The following is a 24,813-nucleotide window of genomic DNA, read 5'->3' as shown; positions in this document are numbered from 1 at the left end:
GCACATGCCTGGAGTCTCCTCATACTCCTGCACAAGTGCATAAAAGAGGAGGATGGCTGCAATCCTCCTTCAGTTCTCTCAATTCAAAGCCTGTGCAGCTGAGGACTCAGAAAAGCAGGGATGGAGGGCTAATTGTGGAATCCACACTGACTACAATACCTCAAAGAACCAGTTATGTAGGTTGAATAACAGTATTTTCCTCATCAAATGTGTGTCAGTGTAGATCCCATTGTAGGTGGCCTGGAAAGCAGTATTCTCCTCTGCATGGCTAAGAAGACTATCAGTTCTGTTAATCAAATAAAGATTTAAAGATAGACGTTCTGGGTCTTCTGAACTTGGCATCTGCCCTAGCTGCCATGTGAAGTGCATAATGTTTAATGAAGGCCAGTGTGTTACATCACATAGCTGCCTTACAAATCTGTGAAATTGGCACATTTTTGAAGCAGACTGATGAGGTCCCCTATGTCCTGGTGGAGTGAGCCTTGACATTCAGAGGCAGAGCTGGTAACAGGTGGAAGTACACTGTGTAATCAACTTGGAAAGTAGCTGAGAAGAGATTAACTGGGCCATTTGATTTACCTGATATGGCCACAAAGACAAGGAGGAGAGCTAAGGGCTCAGTCCTGTCTAGATAGTAGAGTAGGGCTTTGGAAGTGTCCAGGGTATGGAATTTTTCTCCTGGAGAGGAGTGAAGTTTTCAAAAGAAGTCTGGTAAGGTGATTGATAGTCTGATTCAGGTGAAATCTTCAAACTTGGGAATGAACTTGGGCTTTGTTCTCTTCACAGGGAAATGATGGTGATATGACATACACGGCAGTCCAGCCATAAGGGCTTGAATATCACTGACCCTATGTTGACATAATGGTGACTAGAAAGACCATCTTGATGGTAAGGTGGTACACTGAACATTCTGATAGAGATTTGGAGGAAGGCTCCATGAGCTACAAGAGAATCACACTGAGGTTCCAGGAAGGAAAGGGTCTCTAACTGGAGGGCAGGCATGGAGAAGGCTCTTGAAGACTCTAGACACTCTGGGGTGAGAGAAAACAGAATGTGAGTGAACTGGTGCAGGATGCACAGATATTGCTGCTAGATGGACTTTGAGAGAGTGAAATGTCAGCCCTGACTGTTTCAAAAGTAGCACATAGTACAGGATCATTGGGATTGGGGCTTTGACCAGATTCACATAGTTCTAAGTTGGCCATATTAAATAAAAACCAAACCAAACCAAAAAAATGTTTCCATTTCACAGAGTAGGTTCTTCCTGTGGAAGCCTTCCTGCTCTGCATAAGACTCTCTTGCACCTGTCTGGAGCATTCCCTGTCAGTGATACTCATCTAGCCAGCATCCAAGCTGTCAGATCCAGCAATTGTGGGTCCAGATGCACCATCTGACACCCTAGATACTATATCTGGGTAAGAGGGGAGGCAAATGGGAGGTTGGCTGGACATCTAGTGTAAGTGTGATTGCCAAAACTGTCTTGGCCAGCATGGGGCTATCATGACAGTGACCTTGTCCCATCTGATCTTGGATATTATCCTGGGGATCAGGGGAATCAGTGGGAAGGCACAGAGGAGAGCATGAGACCACTCAAAGAGAAAAGTGTCTGGCAGAGATCCTATACTCATGTTGCCCCCTAGAGCAAAAGGCTTCACATTTGGCGTTCTCTGCTAAGGTGAATAGGTCTACGATCAGGGTACACCACCTCCAGAATATCAGTCCAGGCTGGATTTCTGCAGTGACCACTAATGGTTGGTTACCATGTTTCTGCTCAAGAAATCTGAAATGTTGACCCCGGGGGATGAAGAACTAGTGATAGACAATACCTCCATGCATCACCTATCAGGATCTGCACTACAGAGTTCCAGGTAGGAACACAATACTGGCTAGCCTGATGGCCCTTAGTGCTAGATCATTCCTGGGGGGATTGGTCTGGCTTTGAGCAGGGGGTTGGACTAGATGACCTCTTGAGGTCCCTTCCAACCCTGATATTCTATGATTCTATGTTTAATTTCAGATGATTTGGGAACTACACTTCTCATATTTGGAGGTGATTCTGGTGGTCAGCCCAACCTGTCCCTAAGGCATCCATAATAAGCGTCACTGTCAAGGAAGGGGCTGAAAAGGACAGTTAATTCCTCACAGTCACGGTAAGTTCTAGCAGACTGTGGGTGGTACTGTAACTAATCCGTAAGTATGGTGTTTGTCTAGGGAGTACACTGTTCTTTGCCTGTGGTTGTTACAGCACAGGCTAAGTCTGGAAAGTGACATCACATTAAGTATACACTGGCATGTGTCCTAGAAGTGCTAGGCATGTGTGAACTGTCATAGATGGTCTCACCCTTGTCTCATGTAAAAGGGACCTGAATCTGTCTTCCAGCAGGTATGCTCATGCTGCCTGCACGTCAAGTAGTGCTCCTATGAATTCTGTCGCCTATGGTGGTGAGATTTGCAATTTTTCACAGTTCACCAGGAGCCTTAATAGAGAGACTAGGGATAAACAACTTACTCCATGGCTGTCTGCCTCATCCTGGGGCTTTGCCCTGAGCCTGTTGTCCAGGTATGGGTAGATATGAAGTCCCTACCTCCTCAGATGTGCTGATACTACTGCCAGGCACTTGGTGAATAGTCACAGTCTTGTGGAGAGTCCAAAAGGTAGAACTCTGTATTACTAATGTTTGAGTCCCACCATAAATCTTTGACACTTCTGCAAACTGAGTGAATAGCAACATGGAAGTATGTATCATGCAAGTCAAGAGTCATGAACCAATCTTGAGCTCGAAGAAATAGAATAATGGAGGTGTTACAAGCCTGAATCCGAGGTGACTTATGCATTTGTTCAGTCTCCTGAAGGCTAAATTAGGACAAAGTCCTCCTTTCTTCTTTGGAATGAAGAAATACCCAGCAGAGAAGCATCTTCCCCTTTATTCCTGAAGCACCTCTTCTATGGCTCCTACCCAGAGAAACAAGGCCACTTCTGGCACCTTTGAGACTAACAGAAGTACTGGGAGCATAAGCTTTCGTGGGCAAGTGAGGTTCTTGCCCACGAAAGCTTATGCTCCCAGTACTTCTGTTAGTCTCAAAGGTGCCACAGGACCCTCTGTTGCTTTTTACAGATTCAGACTAACACGGCTACCCCTCTGATACAAGGCCACTTCTGTTTGTAAAAGGCTCCTGGAATGTCTCAGTAAGTGTAATGCACTGTCTTATTTAACTAGGAGTGCTTGGCCACTCACAGCTGGAGTAATGTTGAGGTGTAGGACTTTCTCCTGAACAGATACAATTGTTTGGGATCTTTATCTATTGGTGTGTTCTTGACCAAATGTAATTTCTCTTGGGCGGGGGAGATTACTAGAGAGCCAGAGAGGGGGTGCGAATAAAAATACTCACACCTGGAGGGTGACACCTGGTATCCTTTTTCAATACATTTTGTCATGGGTGGTACAATGGCTGGTGTTTGCATAGAGCTTTAGTTTGGTCTAGTAATCCCTCATTTATAGGGATAGCAATTTGGGCAGGGCCTGCAGCTGACAGGATATTGAATAGTCTGTGATACTTCTCCGATGTGACCAAAATCTCCATCTCCAATATGTCTTCAAATTGTAATAGGAGCTCCTGAAATGCTTTAATATTTTCCAATGTCTTTATTGGTGCCAAGGCAACTGCCTCATCAGGCAATGAGAAGAGGTCTTTAGGAGGCAACACTGGGTGTTAGTGGGTCTCTGCCTCCAGGTCCCATTCTTCTGGGTATTCTGGTGTCTGATGCCTTGTCAATGAAGCTGTAGTGGAGGGAGATGATCGTTTCTCTCTTGAAGGGGGAAAGTGGCTCCTCAAGGAATGGGAAGACTGAACCCAGTAGCCCCAGAAAGGTAATGGAAGCATACCATACAGGTAGGAGGGTGATTGATAGACAGAAGAACTCTCCTCGTAATGCCACTCAGGGATGGTATGGGACATGACTCTCTTCTTGGTGTGTGAGAAAAAGTGTGCTCCGATGAGGAGGAGTAACTGAACAGTATAGCCCTGACAATGCCAGAGCTCTTGTCTGTACTTGTAGGTATCTTTATGTCAATGACTGTTTCCACTACTCATTTCCCCAGTTCTGGGATTGGTGACGGCAATGGGGCCTCTGGTACTGGGTCTGGTATCAAAGGAGTCTGCTACAATGCAGTTTGCTCTCACACATTTTTCTTCGGTCCTGAGCTTCGGAAGATTTATTCAACAATACCTTCTGATGCCTCTCTGCATGGCATGGGAGGAGACAGAGCTCTTCCTCAAACTCCTACCCAGATGTTCTGGGCAGCATCTGACAGTGATCTGTTTCAACATCTGAGGCAATGCCTTAGATATCTATGGCCTCAATATCTATGTTGCTGTCAGTGCTTTTTCTTTGCTCAGTGTGGCTGTCTCTGCTGAAGTCTTAGGGGGTGTCACCTGCCTACTCATTGGAGCCCTGGTTGGTGCAGGTTTGGCTGGTTCCTGAGCCTGGATTTTCTGGGTCTGATGCCATCCTCCTAGGTTGTTCTAAAAGATGAAGCGTAAGCTGTATGTCCTAAGATTTTCTTGGGATGTAGGATTCACCCAGGCAAAAGGAGGCACCTGTAGTGCTCATCTTTAAGTGGGATAAATCTGTCACACAATGGCAGGGCTTGAAGCCCACTAATTTTGATTCTTTCATCTTATACAAGGCAATCTACAGAAGGGGTTCTGGTCAAAGGATTTCAATTTGGACAAGGATAAAAGAGCCCAAAAGGTTAAAAGTAAAGTTTTAAAGGTTGCTTTAGAATTTTTCAGAGGTTTTGATGAAACCATACTAGAGTTGTCAGCAGATAGGACGGCGCTAGATTCAGTCTCGCTGCTGTGGGTGCTAAAAGGGAGCTGAAGGATGGTCGCAGCTGCCCCACCCTTTATGCCCTTGTGTGGGAGCATGAGGCAGTTCAGCTCAGGGTGCATGTGCAACCCCAGACAGACACTGCTAATGGAGTGCATGTATGCCTACAGTGGGATTCACCTTGACATATACCTGGAGAACAGAATCCTGTGCAGAGCCGAAGAGAAGAGAAGAAAAGATTTCAGTTAGAAAGCCCTGGGAGCTGCTGCTCAATAGAGAGCAAGGAGAGACTCCAAAGAGCCGAGAAAGAGCTCAGGGAGAGACTGAGCAGAACTTGGGAAGTACTAAAAGCTGGGCCCAAAGGGTGGGCTGAAGAGTGTCTAAAACTTGAAGACAGACCCTCAGGGTCTGGGGTGGAAGACTTTTGTATTCCGACCTCCAGTCTGGACTGTTTGCTGTAGTGACTTGGCACTCCAAATAAGTCATTAAAGAAAAAGTGCACCTTACTCATTTGGAGGGCCGAGTCATTGCAGCAAACAATCCAGGGTGGAGGTAGGGAGATGCAACCTGAGTGAGGGGAAACCAAGGCAATGGCTACCCCAAAGCCAGACTGGGTAAGGCAGTGCTGCTACAACTGGTGTAGTTTGCAGAATTAATCTGACAAACCCCTTTAGTAAAAAGAAAAGGATGGAGGACATTCTACAACTCCTGGAGAGCCAACAGAAGCAGGAAGATGCATGGCTGGTACCCAGGAGCTATGACAGGAACACCAATGTCACCAGCAGGAGACGAATGTCCTGGTGTGTTTCAGAGGTAGAAAACCTGTCAATCAGAGGTTTGAGTGCCCTGGGTGGCAGTGCGAACACTGGGAGTGGGCTCAGGGAAAACAACCTCAGGGACATATATAAGAAGCAGAGGCATTGAAAGGCAGAGACATAGAGGGGTAAGGGGCTGTTTGAATGTTTCAGGTCTGGAAACGTGGATCACTACTTCAGGAGGGTCTTCCCCTTGAAGACCTGTGAATATGGTAAGATAAAAGGAAATAAATCCCCAGGCAGAGAGGTGAAGATGGGGAAACACTATAACCTGCTGGCAGAAGCAACACAGCAGGCGAAAAAGGGGCCTTCTCTAACCAAGGGTGGAGAGAGGGGACTGGATAGAAAAACCAAGAGGAGGCTCTATGAACAGGAGAGGACAAGAAGCTTAAGCTGGAAGCTGAACATAGCAAGCTTAGAGAGCTCATAGGGAAAGCAGAGCAGCTGCAGGCTTAGGCAAAGGACACCAAGCAGAGAAGAGAACTGGTTAGAGCAGGGGTGGCCAAACTGTGACTCCTTTACAGTTAAAGTGCAGCTCATGGAGCCCCCCAGCTCAAACCCTTTCCCCCTGCCCCCCATTCTCTGCCTATCAGACTCAGGGGAAGGGGGAGTTCAGGGCTTCTGCCCTGCAGCAGGATGGCGGGACTAGTCATTTCTGGCAGAAGTCTCTGCTCCTCAACTCTCAGTAGGCACCCTCACCCCCCAGCAGCTTGAGTCACACCCTCCACAGGCACACACCTCCTCTTCCCCTCAGTGGTTCCTCCCTGCAACTCCCAGGCATTTGCCATTGCTTCTTCACACAGAGCTAACAGCTGGGAGCTGCAGAGGCAGACCACTGCTTTAACTCTGCGAGGACAGGCAGCAGCTCCCATCAGTTTGACATTGCCTCTCCCCATGGCCATAGTTCCCAGCTTGCCCAGCTCCAGCAGCTGCTATGCAGGGAGGGGGCCCGGTGGCAGCATGTGACTGAGTGAGGCCTGGTAAAAATGTGGGTGGGCATGTGACCCCATGCGCCACCCCCACCCTCCCCCGCCACCACGTTGTCTCTGGCTTCTGCACAGCGAGGAGGGGTTCTCGAGCCTTCAGCACTGCAGGGTGTGCCTGCCGGGGCTCAGTGCTTCAGCAGGAGCAGGACTGAAGCCCCAAGCCCTGGCAGGCTCTCGAACTTCTGAAGATTGTCGTATGCAGCTCAGAGGGTCAGTAAGTTTGGCCACCCAGGGTTACAGGAAAGAATGATCAGAGCACTGAAACATCTTATGGAGTGTGGTAAAACTGTAGGCACCAAGACCTTCATCGGTGGTGAGACATTCACCCTCTTGAGCCAGCATATGGAGAGGCAGCATTATCTGTGGGAGTTTTGATTTCAGTTTTTCAAAGCATCCAGGCAATAGCAGCATCAAGGAGGTCCAGCAACTAGAGTGGGTCAACTGCCATAGATACAGAAAGGAAAGAAGGCATGGGCACTGCCAATTGAGTGCACTGATTGTGAGCAAGTGGGACATGGAAGATGGGTTTGCCCTATATGAACAGTGACTGTAAGCCCTGCCTATTTGCACATAGCATCAAGAAAATGTGAGGCAGCCTAGAATATTAAAGATACTGCAGGCAGAGAAGCAAACTGTCTAGTGTCGATGGAAATGAGGTTCTGGTAGATATTGAGAGCTTGCCTTGGGATGGGCAAGGCTTCGGACAGTCACATGACAAGTAGGTCATGTGGTTAAATCAGGTGGAGATAAAACAGAAGCCTGTGGAAAGCCAAAGGGAAGAGAAGGAAAGACTTCAGGCAGAAAGCCCTGGGCATGGCTGCTCGCTAGAGAGTCAAAGGAGCAGCAAGGCTGAATAAGCAGCTCTAACACAGAGGGTCTCTGTAGCTCCCAGGCAGAGGGCCTGGGGCCTGCAGGAAGCCAGCAAGGAAAATCTGAGCATAGAGAGCAAGTCTGCTAGAGGATAGCCTCAGCAAAGACAGGACTACAAACCCTGCACCAACGATTGTGAGCAAGCGAGGAAGACTGGGTAGGAGTTCATGCTTCTTTGAAAACTTAGTTAATAAACACAGACCCCAAGAAGGGCTCTTACTCAATACATGAAATGTTATGTTGAAGTTACTGGGGAAACTGAAAAGAGAAACAGAAGTAGCAGCTAGTCTGAAACCAGAACGGGTAAGGTGGCCCTACTATATGGCTAGTACTAAAACATTCTAGGAATTTCTAAAATTAAAGATTACAATTTCTTAACTCAAAATCTGTTGCATCTAACATGGGGCAATTCTATATTAAACCTCATCTTGACAGATAAAGTGGAATTGATCACAGAAATAAAACCTAGTGGTTGCTTAGGTGAAAGTGATCATGACTTGAGAGAGTTGTATTTTTATGTGCAAACAGAAAGGAGTCCAAAAACCATTAATACAAATACTGGGTGCTTTAAAAGGCCAATTCACAAATCTGAAAACAATTATGACCCAAATCACTGGAAGAAAAATTTTTAGAGAAAAATGTGAATGATAATTGGGAACCATTTTAAGAACAGTTTATTAAATGCCCCCCAAATCCACAAATAGAGAGGGGAAGGGGGGGGAGGGGGGAAAAGGACTACGTTGGTTAACCTGGCTTATAGGGAAAGTGAAAGCAGCTATAATATAAAATAAATGGAAAAAAGAAGATGCTGATAGCAATGAATATAAATTAGACAATAGGAACTGTAGAAAAATACTGTAGAAGAACACTGTAGAAAAATAAGGAAAGCAAAAAGCACACAAGATAGAAATCAATGGCCAGCAGAGATAAAGATAGTAAGGAAGAGGTGGTTTGGGGGTTTTGTGTGTATTTTTAAAAATATATTAGGAACAAAAGGAATCCTAACAATAGTATTGGTCCATTACTAAATGGAAATGGTAGAAATGCCAAAAATAATGCAGAAGAGGCAGAAGTGTCCAATAAATATTTCTGTTCTGGCTTTTCCCCAAATACAGATGATTTGTTCATATCATATGATTATAAAATACTTATTCCAGCAGTAACTCAGAAGTTAAAACAGCAGCTACTTGAGGCATTTTTAAATCTGCAGGTCTAGATATTGTGCATCCAAGAGTTTTCAAAGAGCTGTCTGAGGAGCTGAATGCACCATTAATGTTGATTGTCAGTAAGTTGATTGTCTTGGAACAGTGGGAAAGTTCCAAAGTACTGAAAGAAAGCTATTGTGCCAATATTTTAAAAGGGTAAACACAATGACTTGAGTAATCTTAGGCCTGTCAACCCGACATCAATTCCAGACAAAAAAATGGAATAACCAACACAGGACTCAATTAATAAAGAATTAAAAGAGTAATATAATGGAAAATAGATCTTGTCAAAATAACAATCTCTTTTTCTGATAAGCTTAGAAGTTTGGTTGATAAAGGTAATAATGTGGACATAATAGACCTCTAAAGGCATTTGACTGAGTACCACATGACATTTTGAGTAAGAAACTACAACTATGCAAAAATCAACATGGCACACATTAAACATTAAAAATGGGGTGACAGGTCTCAAAATGTAATTTTAAACAGGGAGCCACTGAGCAGGTGTGTTTTTAGTTGGGTGCCTTAGGGATCAGTTCTTGGTCCTTTATTATTTAATTATTCTATCAATGACCTGCATACAACCATTACTGACAAAGTTTGCAGATGACAGAAAAACTTTGTGAGTGGTACATAATGAAAAGGATACAGATACACAGATACTGAGCAATCTGGATTGCTTGGAAAGTTGGAAGAAAGCAAAACATGCATTTCAATAACCAAACGTAAAATCATACATCTAGGAACAAAGAATGCAGACCATACTTACAGGAAGGAGCATCTATTCTGGCAAACAGTTTCTCTGAAAGAGACTAGGGGATCATGGAAATAATCAGTTACACATGAGCTCCTAGTGTAACATTATGGCCAAAAGGGTTAATGTGATCTTTGGATGTATAAACAGTGAATACTGAGTAGGAGTAGAGACGTTATATTAACTCTGAATTCAGAACAGGTGTGACTGCTACCAAAACAGTGTGTCCAGAATTCAAGGACGACATTGGAGAGGGTTCAGATAAGAGCCACAAAAACAATTAAAGGATTAGAAAATATGCATATAGAGAAAGACTCGAGGTCAATCTAATTTATCAGAGAGAAGGTTCAGGTGTGAGTTGATCATAGTGTATGAGTACCTATGGGAAAGAAAACTTTGATAATAGGGGCCTCTTCAATCTAGCAGACAAAGGTAAAACAAAATCGAATAGCTGGAAACTAAACAAATTCAGTCCAGAAATGCGGCACAAGTTTTTAACAGTGAGTGTAATGAACTATTGGGATAACTTAGCAAGGGGTTGTGAAAATCTGGAAATTTTTAAACCAAGATTGGATTTTTTATTTTTTTAAAGATAGTCTAATTCATAGATCCATAGATTCTAGAACTGGAAGGGACCTCGAGAGGTCATCGAGTCCAGTCCCCTGCCCGCATGGCAGGACCAAATACTGTCTAGACCATCCCTGATAGACATTTATCTAACCTACTCTTAAATATCTCCAGAGATGGAGATTCCACAACTTCCCTAGGCAATTTATTCCAGTGTTTAACCACCCTGACAGTTAGGAACTTTTTCCTAATGTCCAACCTAGACCTCCTTTGCTGCAGTTTAAACCCATTGCTTCTTGTTCTATCCTTAGAGGCTAAGGTGAACAAGTTTTCTTCCTCCTCCTTATGACACCCTTTTAAATACCTGAAAACTGCTATCATGTCCCCGCTCAGTCTTCTCTTTTCCAAACTAAACAAACCCAGTTCTTTCAGCCTTCCTTCATAGGTCATGTTCTCAAGACCTTTAATCATTCTTGTTGCTCTTTTCTGGACCCTTTCCAATTTCTCCACATCTTTTTTAAAATGCGGTGCCCAGAACTGGACACAATACTCCAGCTGAGGCCTAACCAGAGCAGAGTAGAGCGGAAGAATGACTTCTCGTGTCTTGCTCACAACACACCTGTTAATACATCCCAGAATCATGTTTTCTTTTTTGCAACAGCATCACACGGTTGACTCATATTTAGCTTGTGGTCCACTATAACCCCTAGATCCCTTTCTGCCGTACTCCTTCCTAGACAGTCTCTTCCCATTCTGTATGTGTGAAACTGAGTTTTTCTTCCTAAGTGGAGCACTTTGCATTTGTCTTTGTTAAACTTCATCCTGTTTAATTCAGACCATTTCTCCAATTTGTCCAGATCATTTTGAATTATGAACCTGTCCTCCAAAGCAGCTGCAATCCCTCCCACTTTGGTATCATCCGCAAACTTAATAAGCATACTTTCTATGCCAATATCTAAGTCGTTGATGAAGATATTGAACAGAGCCGGTCCCAAAACAGACCCCTGCGGTACCCCACTTGTTATGCCTTTCCAGCAAGATTGGGAACCATTAATAACAACTCTCTGAGTACGGTTATCCAGCCAGTTATGCACCCACCTTATATAATTCTTTAATTAATTCCTGTTTGAAATCCTATGGCCAGACTAGATTATCAAAATAGTACCTTCTGGCCTTATCTATGAACCATAATCCTCAAACTCAGTGAATGGCCCCAGCATCACATCCACCTTCCTTGGTGGGGGCACCACATGGGGCAGGAGCTCCCCCAACTCCTCAAGCAGGAAGAAAAAAAAAAAGTGGGCCAGACTCCCCCATAAACCTCCAAACTCAGCTTATGGTGCCTGTAAATCCCTTCTTACTGTGGCATATACAGACTTTTCTTGCTGCCAGCTAATATAGTGAGACCTGTCAATGCTACAAGTCTTTAGCACTGCAGCACAGATTTAGGGTTCAAATCCTGCTGATGATGCATTATGAAGGAGGCCATTACAGATGTACATAATATCTGTTTTTACTTTTTTCTTTTAAAAAAAAAAATCTAGGACACTACATACAAAAAGTCATGTTAAAGGATTAGTATTTAGGTTGCAAAATCAAGCTCTCAAAAAGTTAGAAAAAGTCAAATTTATGGTTGTCTATGCAACTTGGGCACGTCTTCACTACCCGCCGGATCGGCGGGTAGTAATCTATCTATTGGGGATTGACTTATCTCATCTAGTGAAGACGCGATAAAATCAATCCCCGATGGCTCTGCCGTCGACTCCGGAAATCCACCGCAGCAAGAGGCGGAAGCGGAGTCGACGGCGGTGCGGCAGTGGTCGACTCGCCGCCGTCCTCACAGCCAGGTAAGTCGACCTAAAATACGCAACTTCAGCTACGCTATTCACGTAGCTGAAGTTGCGCATCTTAGGTTGACCCCCCCACCCCGTAGTGTAGACCTAGCCTTTAAGTCAGCACAGTTGTGCATATGCATTATGATACAGTGTTTAATTACATGATCACAGGGTCTATTATTTCCTACTTTCTTCAGTTCTTCTGTGCAGCAGGGATAGTAGAGGAAAGATGTGTGCCATGAATTTGTCATGCAAAATTGTAAAAGCATAAACGATAGCCTATGGATAAGAATGTGGAGAACAATATGTTAACAAAAGGTAGTTATTTCCATTCTAGCTTTACTCAAATGTTAACCTGAGAACTGAAAATCTCAGATCTGGAGAGATGATTAATCTGAGAATCTGTTTTGCCCAAACCTGCCAGTAACCTAATTATTCCTACGAAGTGGAACAGAATACTCTGGAAATTGTAAATTCTCTTCCCTGGTTAGTGGTACCAGAGCTTCGTCAAGTCTGGCCAAGGCATATTTTCAAATTCTATTTCATATGAGCAACTATGAAGGCTAATCTTACATGGGCTGTTTTTATTCATGTACAAGCAAATCTTGCCCAAGCCCTTTCTACTTAGTTCATTTCCAGGATATATGTGTACTCCTGGGCTTTCATATTCCTTCTGAAAGTATTCCATAGCATAAACAATAATATGTACACCTCTACCTCGATAGAACGCTGTCCTCGGGAGCCAAAAAATCTGACCGCGTTATAGGTGAAACCGCATTATATCGAACTTGCTTTGATCCACCGGAGTGTGCAGCCCCGCCCCCCAGGAGCACTGCTTTACCGCGTTATATCCGAATTCATGTTATATCGGGTCGCGTTATATCGGGGTAGAGGTGTATTAGCATAAATATTAAAACTATGCTGGTTATCCATCAATTTAACAGAGGTCACGCTTGCTATTCTAACCCTACACAACTTAATTCTCATTGTGCAAGTCAATCCTGGAAGAGTGGCAGCAGATGTACTTGACACGCTTCTTTATCGTGCCATTACAATAAAGGAAATCAAACACAGAAGATGTAGACAGGAATGGCCTCAGTTTACCAATGCTTGATCCCACTGCAATCTCCAGAAATACCATTAAGTAGTTGTAGTCCACAGAATCGAACATCTCTCTTCTCAGTGTTCTAGAGAAGACAAACTCTGCTCCCTTACACCACAGACCTGCCAATATACGTTGTGATGAAAATTCCTTCCCTCCCGAACCCTAAGGTCAGTTGGAACCCTGCCCCTGTGAGGAAACACCCCTTTCACCAGTGTGAAACCATTTCAGCACATGCATTAGAAAGATTTAGTGAAAACATGTTCATGACCAATCTTCAATCACATTTATGAGAAAGGATAGTGACAAAAAGAAACTTCAAAATAAATCTCATTATGAGTCCCACAATTGAGTCTCATTAGATACATACCTGCACGCTGGCTGCTACAACTGGAGACCCTGAGGCAGAAGATGGTCTGTGTGGTGTCGACAACTGTTTAGTAGCACCCTGTGTTCCACTTCCTGCTCCCCCAGAGAGACTAGTCCTACTTGCTCCGCTTGAATTAGGGTTACTGCCTCTGCTGGCAGGTACATTCATTGCGACTCCACTCAAGTTATTTTTGCCAATAGTCCCAGAGGGAGAAGAGTTGGGCAACTTTGAAGAGGCCTGAGGGTTCTTTGCAGGCTGAAGGCCTGTGGTGCGACTAGATGGCAGCAAATTCATTGTGGGAGACTGCCTGCTGATATTTACTCCACTGGGCTGTTTATGAAGGGGGCTGCTACTGGAGTGACTACTCTGGGGTACTAGTGCACTTGAATTGGAAGAAGTGGGTGATGTTGTGGGCCTGGAGGATGAGGTTGATTTAGATGGAAATTTAGGTGATGCTGTGGGCTTGGGTGTGACAGAAGGTTTTGATGAAGTGGGCTTGGGAGAGGCAGCAGGTTTAGGAGAGGCAGCCATGGAGAAGGGAGGCTTGAAACCATGGGAAGAACCCTGCGACACCATAGCCTTGGCATAACAGTTACTAGAGGTAGAGGTGCTGGATGTTGTCCGAGAAACTAGAGGGTGGGATACTTGAGAACCACTTCCAGATGAGGGGTTAGACAAAGGAAGGCGGTACATTACTGGCTTATCTGGACTCTTGATGACTGGGGATGAACAGGAGAGCTTGGGATTGCTACTCAGTTTCACCACTGGATTGGTCTGTGACTTACTAATAGTTGCTTGTAGAGGAGACACGTATTTCTGTTGGACTGCCGAATGCTGGTGCACCTTTGTCACTTGTAATGTTGAGGAAGAACCACCTTGGCCCTCTGACGAGGATACCAGGATAGCAGCATCCTTGCACCTCTGAGAGGAGGAGGAGGAGGAAGAAGTAGCTGCTTGGGCCTTGGAGGAAGAAGAAATATGGGTCTGCGAAGAGGAAGCAGCTTGGATCTGGCTTGACCTCTGTAGTCCTTGCTGAAGTAGCTTGGCTGGCAAAGGTTCCAAGGAAACTTTAGGGTTTTGAATTGAAGAGCCAGCAATAAGGCCTGAAGAGATGCCCGTGTGAACTAAGTCCTGGGGTTTCTTTGGTACTGGTCCTGTGTGACCAGCGATAAGACTTGATGAATGTGGAGTCTGAGTTGGCTCTACCTTCTTTGAAGTTGCTAGAGGCAACTTACTCATGATGCTTGCTAGCTTCTCTTCTCTCAGCCCAGGACGAGGTCTTGAGGTTGGTGCGTCTATGGTGGACCCCACGGGCGAGATCTTGGCTCCATTGTTGATAACTGCCAAAGCATCAGATATAGAATCCAAAGAGGGTGGGTGGAAAGAGAGGTCTTCATCCAGTGAGTCATCCAAACAGATAGTCTCTGGAGCTGATGTACAGATAGAGCTAGCTACTGTACTGATAGGTGCGCTGGAATTAGTAATACAAGCTGAAGTCACCAAAGATGTACAGGCTTTCTGCTCTTTCTTTGGACTGGAGTCCTGGTGGGGGGTGGCGGGGTATGGGATAAAAATAGAGAAAAAACATTAGGAAGTCACAATGCCCTCTCCAAAGTAGATCAACGTAACTTTAGTGCAATGCTATCATTCTGCAAATCCAGAAGCATAGCTCTACTGTTGTATTTTTCCTTTAAAGATAGTCTCAGCATTATCTGATATCTAGATGCTGCAGTACAGAATACCTTGTTCACCAGGTAGTAGGGTCCAGGAAGGGGAGAACACCATATTCAGTTATGAGGAACAGGTATTATGCAGTACAAGCAATCATATTAAGTATACTGAATGTAAATATGTGAGTTAAGTGGTAAGGCATTGGGAATGGCCTCCATGCCATCTTGACGCAAAATCCCAGATAACGGTCATGCTATGAACAGAGTCCAAGGTATTTAGATGCCTAACTCCCATTGATTACAATGGGAGTTAGATGCCTAAATACCTTTTGAGGATCTGGGTCAGGGTTTGGAAAAGACCTATAAAGAAACTGACATTTAGTATATTAAGGCACTCACCCCTTAATATCTAGGCATCATTAAGGTTTTACATTGTGACAGACTGTCCCACCTTTCTCTGCCTGCGTGACTGAACACACACAGGCAGAGATGGTGCAGCAAGGAAGTGGTTCTAGAATGCAACATTTTAAAATGGGTAGTTTCAGTCAAATTCAGACCTGTGTATATAATGTAACAAAGTGACAACATGATCTATTGTACCAGGCCCACATACTCCTGCAGTATGTTAGCAGTATACCTAGTGTTGCTCACAGGAACAAGACCTAGAGCTGTAGTTCCACTTGGAATATCACAGTAAAGGAGAGTAAACTGTATTATAGAGGCTTACGGAGCTAGTCTTCAATATGCTGAAAGTTAAGGCAAATCTGAGCTCAACCATAACTATAATGGAACTCAGAGGAAACAGTAAGCCTAGTTAGAGGCTACATCAGCTTACTACACTGAACTTACCACCCAAATATGCAAAATTTTCCAGTGCTATGACCTAATTTAAAACGAAAATGAAGTCACCAAAGCACATGCATTTTTTAAAAAAATGTGTATTACTTTAATGCATTTAGTACCTTCTTACAGTCCATTTTTAATGTCTTTATAACTTAAAATTATAATAAAGCCAAATGGTATATTACCCACTTTAAAGCCTATGGCATAAGTCTCTAAAGTGAGTAACTATTCATGCTAAATGGTTTAGTATGTCATCAAAGATTCCATTGTGCAAACTGATGTTAACTGGATTCCACTATATTTCCTCCTTGCCAACAGCGCCATGAAGCCAAATACTTGAGAGGTCACAACGAACAGGAGGCAGATTTTTTTTTTAAAAATGTGCATATGCTCTTTTAGGAAGGTTACCAAATGGGTCCGCTCAAAGAACCTGGATCAAGTGTGTGATAAAAAGAGCTGGTCAAAAAATGGAATTTCTAGCCCATAGGAAATTCTGAGATTCCAAAATTTGAGTTGAAATCTCAGTATTTTTTGAGAAATGAACTATTCTGAAATATTTTAGTTTGATCTTACTGAAATTATACATTTCTTTTACACTTTGTTTCGACTTTCATTTATAAAACAAACTTTTGTTATATATTATAATTCATAATATAATAAGCTGAAGCAAAACTTTGACCTTAATGTTAAGTTTGATTTTGTTGAAATTTTCTACAGAAAATGAATGTTCCCATGAAACATTTTGATTTCATGAAGTCAGCATTTTCTGATGGAAAACTGTTCTTTTGGAAAGTTTTCAACCAGTTCTAGTGATTTAGCTAGGAAAAAGGAAAATTTTTACCATGCACCATGTTCAACATCACTTCCTGAACGTTTGCATGGGTGGCTGCAATATTTACCTTCACTTTGGGTTTAGGTGCCAGAATCACCTTCTTCTTTGCCCTAAAGCAGGAAAGACACACACACACAAATCAAGAGAAAAGACAGAGGGTTAATAATTCTAGAAGACGTAATCAGAGCAACAAGTTGACTGGACTACAAAAGACTATTCCTACCCCCAATTTAAACTGCAAAGGTCCTTGAGACAAAAGTTCAGTTAAGGATGGGAGGGAACGGGCAAAAAGGAGGAAGCAGAGATAATATGTAGTGCAATATCATGCTTGTCATGCTTCCCTGTGCTTCCTTAGATGCATCTGATATGCTTGCTGACTATCAATTCTGCCTCATATACACCAAGTTAAAAGAGAGGCTCATTTTGCCCTTTTGAGGAAAAGAATATTTTTATTCCAAATAATAAGAGAGACTACACTGTTTAATGTAAACTCCTATTTCAGTCACAACTGTGTTTGCCTACTGGGTAATAGCTATAGCATTGTGCAATCTGGAGTGATCTATGATAGTTATACCCGTACTGAAAGCCTGTGCTGTTCTACAGGTGTGGCAGTTGGAAGAAGTAATCCACCAATGTGCAGTCTCCCTCATGCGATCAAGGAAACTGTTGCATGCAAATCAGATATACAGTAAGGGTGGTGATTGGTTGAGTTACCACTGCTATCACAATGGTCTAGAACTCTTGACGAGGCATAGATACATGCTTTGCTGTTGCATGGGTTTAGTTTGTAAAGTCAAAATGACTGAACATTTGTGAATTGGATGGTAATAGACTGCAAATCCTAAAGATGATCTAACCTGGTGATATTCTGAATAAAAAGAACTCTCAAACATGCTTGTAGCGGTTTCCGTCACTTCATATTGTCACTTTGAAGCCTAATATCTGAGTCAACCATGAAATCTTATTACATAGATAAAAGTGCCTCATACACCTGCTATTAGATTTGAGAACAACCTATGGGATCTGGGTGTCCTGAATGTTTTCACATCTGTATTTTGTTATCAAATCATAAAGGAAAAATAAATATTAAAAAGGACAAAAGAGCAATAAAGACTGAATTTCTGTGTGATTAGCTAATAAAATGGCAACATGTCGATAATTAACTTTTGGAACTCTGTGATATTATTGAGGCAACCACTTTAGTAAGATGCAAAAAAGTTAAACATTTAAATGAATATGAATAGTACCTGCCATTATACCAGCTCAAACAACAATAAGGGCTAATAATCCTCAGCTGCAAAGTCTGAGGAGTACCATACTCCTACCTGCATCCTCCTCCACACACATACCTTTGCCCTTCCATTTCCTCAAAAGTATTAAATAGTTTAGTGCACTGTACTGTTTTTATGCACTTCTCTGAAACAGGATACTATACTTGATGGACCATTAGTCTGTTACTATTTGTAAGATTAACATAGAATTGTTGGGGGGTTTTTTTTTGGTTATTACAGGAGTTACAATTTGCTTGGTGCTCAAAGTTACAAATGACTATTCCATTTCTGTTTGAACTACAACTACTCCTCACAGACAAGAGCAGCAGTGTTTGAGGTCTAGGGAAGGTAGATTTTCATTCAAATCAGAGTGGATATCTTAGTAGATGTGTTTTTGTGGAGTGGAGCGGAGAGAGAAAGAGTGAAAGAAATACCCACATGCTATAATACCTATTTGCCAAAGATGGTGCGAAGCTTAGGATTTATAAATCACTTTGAAATCCTTGGATGAAAGGCGTTATACCAGTATTAATATCTGTTTCAGCTTTTTAACCACTTCACGCTTGAATTACGCAAACCACAGTGCCTCAAGAACACCAAAATGGTAGGTCAGAGAGTTAAATCATTAAAAGAAAAAATCCTGGTGTATTCTAAAGCTCCTCAAGCAAAAACAAACAAAAAGCAGGAGGTAAAAGCAGTGAAAATAAGCCAGAATCTGTCTGAACTCCTAAGGAACAGAGCAACACACAAGGCTTGCCACAGCTACCCAGACAACTGAAGCACAAGGAAGGGATACCAGCAGGTGCCAGCTTTGTACTCACGGAGCAGAAGTGAGATGATTGTGAACACTTCGGCTTTCTTTAAAGAGCATCCTGAAAGAGAGAGAGAGGGAGAAAGAGAAAGACATACAGTGATTCTACATGAGCAACCATGACATGGTTACTAGCAACTCATCTACCACTGGATTTTCAGATAGGCCATTTGTTTATCTGCCCCCTAAGCACGAAGCAAGCAGTTTATTTGTATGGTTGTCCTGGTATAGTTAAAAACAAACAGTCAACCATGAACAGAAGAATGCTGCAAAACAGATTACAATTCATATTCAATACAGATAACTACTGAGCTGGCAGAAAGCAATGTAGACAAGTATTACCTTCAATGGGATAGAAGTATCATATTTTAAATGTCCCCCTCCCCTTGCCAAGGCTCTCAGTGCAACATACAACCAAAAAATCCCATCAATATTTCAACATACTGTAATGGGGCAACACCATGGTCCTTGATTTAAATTAATTTCTGGCACTGCAAGGGTCTACACACCATAATTTCCTTACCATGAGGGAGGAGAAAAGCAGAATCCAAAAGACATGCTAGCTCCCAAACATCTCAGCATCATGTACAGAATACCAAAAAATTGCTACACACAATGACATCACTTAGGCTGCTTCGACATTGTCCAAAATTCATCAATGGAGTCAACAAGTACAGCTCTACCAATGATAGCAACAGTGGATGTTTTAATGTAGATAGGGTTCAGGTGTTATTACCTTGTCGTCAGATCCTGCTCTGAGACAGGTTGAACAACACAGTGGTAAAAATACCTACATGCTGTCTACACTAGAACTTCCACTGTTGCTACCATTGATGGAGCTGCATCAGAGGTGAATTACAGTCCCTTCTCCTTTCCCTCCCACCCCACCGCCCCCTCTAGGCAAGGCATTTACACTAGGACAATGAAGCATTCTTCTGCACTGCTTCCATCATCAGGCAGCTTACCCACCATTTCACCTAATCCTGAACAGCAGTCTAAATAGCTTCCACCGTTGGTAGCACCCTGTAGAGCAGGGATCGGCAACCTTTGGCATGCAGCTCGCCAGGGTAAGCACCCTGGCGGGCCGGGCCAGGCCAGTTTGTTTATCTGCTGCAGCCGCAGGTTCGGCCGATCGCAGCTCCCACTGGCCGTGGCTTGCCGCTCCAGGCCAATGGGGGCTGCGGGAAGCAGCGGCCAGCATATCCCTCGGCCCACGCAGCTTCCCGCAGTGGTTACCCTGGCGAGCCGCGTGCCAAAGTTTGCCGATCCCTGCTGTAGAGGTACACCAAAGCAGAAAAACTTGTTTCCTAGTATATATGAGGCATTGAAGCATGAGGCAGGTCCAAGAGCAGGATTTCATAAATCCCATAAGGAAACTCTCAAATCCCATATGAAAACTCTCCCAAGTATCTTTTCATTACAGCTCCAAACACCTTCCTTTACTCAATTCCATTGTTAATTCTTTTGACTTCATTCTCACAGCTGCTCTCTAGTCCTACACTCCCTTTCATTTCCATCAATTTTACCATTCTTCAACCTTGTCTCACATCCCATCCACTGTTCCTGCTCCCAAGCCACTGAATGCCAATAAAGACAATCCAGGGAGAACATGAACTTCCTCCTCTACAAGTTTGTTTTGTTCTGCTTAATTACTACTATCTTCTTCAAACAGTTTTACCTCTCCTCAATCTCCTCCCTGTGCCCTTTCTTTATCTTAAGATCCTTTCCTCCACTGAGAGAGACACCAACCACCAACAACCTGGAATCTGGGGTGGAAATTACAAGGCTCTAAAGACGCAAAGTAATGGGTCTATATTAAGGGAACTGAAATTAGAGACAATACTCAAATGATAGGGCAGCATAAATTCTAAAGCAAAAAAAATGAACTGGAAATATTGAATTTTCTGAGCACAAATACTGTGCTCAACAATATATAAAAGTTTAAGCTAAAGAGAATATTCAGTTTAAGACACTCAAAAAGAACTCTATGTAGTTCAAATTATATGCACAGGCTGCAGCAGGGCTCCCACAACAGCTGTGCCAGAACACTAACTGCAAAATCCCCCCCAAGAAAGATGAAAGCCTTAAAATGATGAAAAAACAAACACCACCACACTTTCTGCATCCCATCCACAACACTCAATGGGGGGGGGGATCCAGCTGAAGAAAAAAAGCTATCAGTAAACTGACTGTTTATCAAGAATATTTTACATTCATATAATGCCTTTCATCCTGAAGGATCCCAAAGCACTTTATCTATACACATGCACACCAATGAAATATAACCCCTGAGGTGGAGTAAGGCAGATGGCATATAGCACATCACATGACAGTGGGATGGGATAGGGGAGTGTTGACAGGTTTTGGCCAATGACACTGGGATAGCCTACTAACCAAATGCCAGGAGATCTTAAGTGTCCAGGCAGAACAGACGAGACATTGATTTGAATGTTTCCTCTGACACTCTCCCTGCATGCAGTAAACTACAGGGAATTCAATGTATTATTTAGTTCATAAGAGCAAAGAACTGAGCTGAACCTGTCATTCCACAGAATCTAGATATTTCAGACCTCTTGTTTGTATTATCAAACCATTCTCATCTGGAATGTTACATGCTTATCCATCCATCCATGATTCAACATAAAGTGCCTCATTAATTTCTAGTTTATATAGTTCCTGCTGCTGAACAAACACCAATCCAAAGCTAAAAAATGGTATAAATAATGGAACATACCGAGAATAATTACAAGCACATCAAATAGGCAGGCTGGTTAATAAAAGAGATACTGCACATGTTAAGTGCTAACTGCTTATTTACACGACAGTATCTGGTTTGTTAGAGGTCATCTTCACCATTGTCAGACAACAGGAACCCTCCCTCCCCTCACTTTTTCCTTCCCATGTACACCTTTAGATTAAAAGGTTCCATGGACAGTTTTCTAAATACAAAGGTCTACAAAGTACTCTCTCTGGAGTCTGCTGATGCCTATTTTTACTTAAAGAAAACAGTTTCTGTAAAAAGTTATATTAAAATTTCTTCCTCTTCCTAGTCACTATGTACAGCCTTGCCAATAGTCAAGCTGTCACACCAGCATGAATCACACATAATAATGATCAAGTCTACATCAGTTATTCTCTCTCTTATAATGTCACTGCAATGGAACATGGGTCACAAGATCAATTTATCCTGCTTTGCCTTAGCTTTTCTTCTCCATGGACTGGTAATTATAGCAGGCAACTGGGAGTCAAGAGACCGAAGTTCTCTTCTTGTCTCTTTCACTGGCTTGCTGCAAAACCTTTGGCAAGTCACTTAGCATTTCTGTGCCTCAGGTTCCCCATCAATAAAATATGGACATTTCCTATTTCACAGGGGTGATGATTAATGTTTAGAAAACAGATTTTTGGACAGAAATATAAGTGCATTCCCATAAGGACAACCATATACCTGTCTTTGGATCTTGTCTATTTTGGGTATTCAGTCATCTTGCTGAACTGCATTACAACCTCACGTTTCAGTGCAGGAGCTATGCCACACCAGAGTATTTTCATTCCTCCATGGCCCCTCAGACTGACAGATTGTCTCCTGCTAACTGGTGTAAAGAAATGCTCAACTTTCCCTTTCAGGAGTGTTGGAAGAAATCAATTAGCTCAGCCACTGCTATTACCATCTGTATTAAGCAGCTTTAGACTGCTTTACTTATATAAACTTGGTTGTCTCTTGTGCTCAGAGATCACCACGGTTCCATCTGTGGGAGCTGAAGCAGCTGGGGCAGAGATTAGAGATGATGGCAGGGAAGCATCCTGAAGTCAGATTATTTCCTGTACAAGGAATTTATGGGGTATACATAAAAGATAGGACAGCACAAAAATGTTCCTTATCCTCAGAGACAGACACACCATGAACTCTTGTGTCTAGTTTGTGGTTCCTACAGTCAAGTATGCTATGATGTTTGTAGATAGGACTGGCTTCAGGCTGGTCTTTCTGTACTCTCTGATTGCACTGTTTCTTCCTGTGTACATGTTGGGAAGCTGGGGATACCTGTGGTCTTCTGGGCTCATTAAGACTCACCATTGAGAACTGTGGGCATCCGAAGAAGTGGGCTGTAGTCCACGAAAGCTTATGCTCTAATAAATTTGTTAATCTCTAAGGTGCCACAAGTACTTCTGTTCTTTTTTCATTGAGAACTGTGTCCATCATTCAACCTGGCTGGCTATAGCAAATAGTGTGTATATGGTACCATTATCAACAACATGCTTAATTATGCGTGCTGGTCACCCTCAAACACATGGAGGCCCATCCCTTCCTCAAGAAGGTACCATCTGATGCTGGAGTGACTGTCAACCGGCCAATCTAATTTCTCCATTTTAGCTATTGAGAAAATTGCTATTCAGGTTTATAGGCAAACTTAAAATTAACAACAACCTGGGTAGATTGGCCCATTCTTTTTCTGGAGTTGAAACCATGATTGAGAATATTCTGCTTGTTTTAGAGCAGGGTCAGATGGGCATGCTGGACCTCTCAGCAATTTTGATATGACTGAAAGTAGGCTGTTTGGCGACTAAAACTTTGCTGATGTGTTCTAGAACTACCCAGGATTCATATTTAATAGTGATGGAAAATGGTCATGTCTGATTTGATAGGAAACATCCCTGATGTATACCACATATCTTCCACATTTTTCAGTATACATGAGCTCTCTTGGTGAAATAGCCTCTAAACATAGGATACAATTGTATCAGTATGTGGATATATAATTACGTATGTCTTGCTCTGTAGACTCAGCAAGTTATTTTTCTGTCACATAATTACCAGATGGATATATAAAACTGCTTAGTCCTTAACTCTGATAAAACAGAAATCTTGTTGTTGGGCAGAAGTAATTTAGATAAGACTATTCTTCTCCTTCATAGCCCAACTTGTTGAAACCACTCATCTGCAGGTAATAAGATTAAAAATCTTGAAGACGCTTTTCACACATTCATCCCATCGAAAGCCATATGCGGTATAATGTTTTCAGTAGCAAAGTATGCACAGGTTTCACTTTAATTTATCCTAGGATGACCCTGCAACAGCACTCAGGTACTTCATTTTCCTCACCAATAATCTCTCCTGACCCTCTCTTACCTAAACTATTGTCCTGTGTCTTATCTATCTTAGATTGTAAACACTCCAGGACAGGGCACGTGCGTCATTGTTTGTAAAGAGACAAAAATATTTACATCACTATATAAATAATAAACACATTAATAATAGTAATAACAGACATACTCATGTGAACATGAAAGTTTTTGTCCATTTACTCACTGGTTAAAGAAAATCATTACACCCTCCTTTGTATTCTTTACATTGGCTGCTATGCAATGGTAGACAGGTTATAAGCTTGTTGGTTGGTTATTTATTTCAGTCGTAAGTAGTGTTGCCTTTTGGCTACACTCAGGACCTCCTCTTTGAGTCTCAGACCATCGTCAAAACTCTGACACCATCCACTTTCAGGACTCCAACTATTATGTTTAAGCGTGGCATAATTCATTTTTTAAGCTTTTTATTGATTTAAATGTTCACAGTTGCAGAAAGTTATGGGGGAACTGTCAGTTATTTAATGAGAGTAGATGAGATTCAAAAAGTTAAAGCATTATCAATGTTAAAACAAACTGTCAACATCATATGTCAAAATATACAAAGTAAATATCCTTAAATCAACAAAACATATACGTTTTTACTATTCATTTGCTAGTCCATTTGTAACAAGCCTAATTCTGAAGTCTAAATAACTGGATTTTGACTCTAAAAAGTTCTCATGCAACATTTTTCTTTTCCTATCTGTAAATTTTCATCATCATCTATGGAAATATTTTTCATTGTTTTTTATGTATGGGGAAATCAACATTTATTGACATTTACTGACAAAAATCTTATCCTTCCGAGATTAATTATGTCTTAGAATTCGCAAGCAATTATGCCTTTTCTTTGATGGGCCCTAAAGTATGGAATTCACTCACCTCTTTGCCATCTGACTCCGTTCATCTCTTCCTGTTTTTGAAACACCTTAG

At 42.5% G+C, this 24,813-nt stretch overlaps 1 protein-coding gene across 4 annotated transcripts in view; it reads right to left on the bottom strand.

The window, feature by feature from the left end:
- UBN2 (ubinuclein 2) overlaps positions 1–24,813 on the bottom strand; it is a 109,183-nt gene that overhangs the window by 24,875 nt on the left and 59,495 nt on the right. For 2 of the 4 annotated variants that reach the window (XM_054030128.1, XM_054030139.1), the window contains exons 12-14: positions 18,773–18,823; positions 16,748–16,790; positions 13,336–14,877 (exon numbers count right to left, since the gene is read on the bottom strand). In XM_054030128.1, the coding sequence (XP_053886103.1) occupies positions 13,336–14,877; positions 16,748–16,790; positions 18,773–18,823 (1,636 nt within the window). The remainder of the gene's footprint in view (positions 1–13,335; positions 14,878–16,747; positions 16,791–18,772; positions 18,824–24,813) is intronic. The other 2 variants (XM_054030159.1, XM_054030150.1) reach the window with 2 other exon arrangements.

This window comes from Malaclemys terrapin, chromosome 1, assembly GCF_027887155.1.
Source record: "Malaclemys terrapin pileata isolate rMalTer1 chromosome 1, rMalTer1.hap1, whole genome shotgun sequence".
Taxonomy (NCBI): Eukaryota; Metazoa; Chordata; order Testudines; family Emydidae; genus Malaclemys; species Malaclemys terrapin.
The sequence above is the reverse complement of the archived record's forward strand: the minus strand, read 5'-3'. Positions and strand labels throughout refer to the sequence as shown.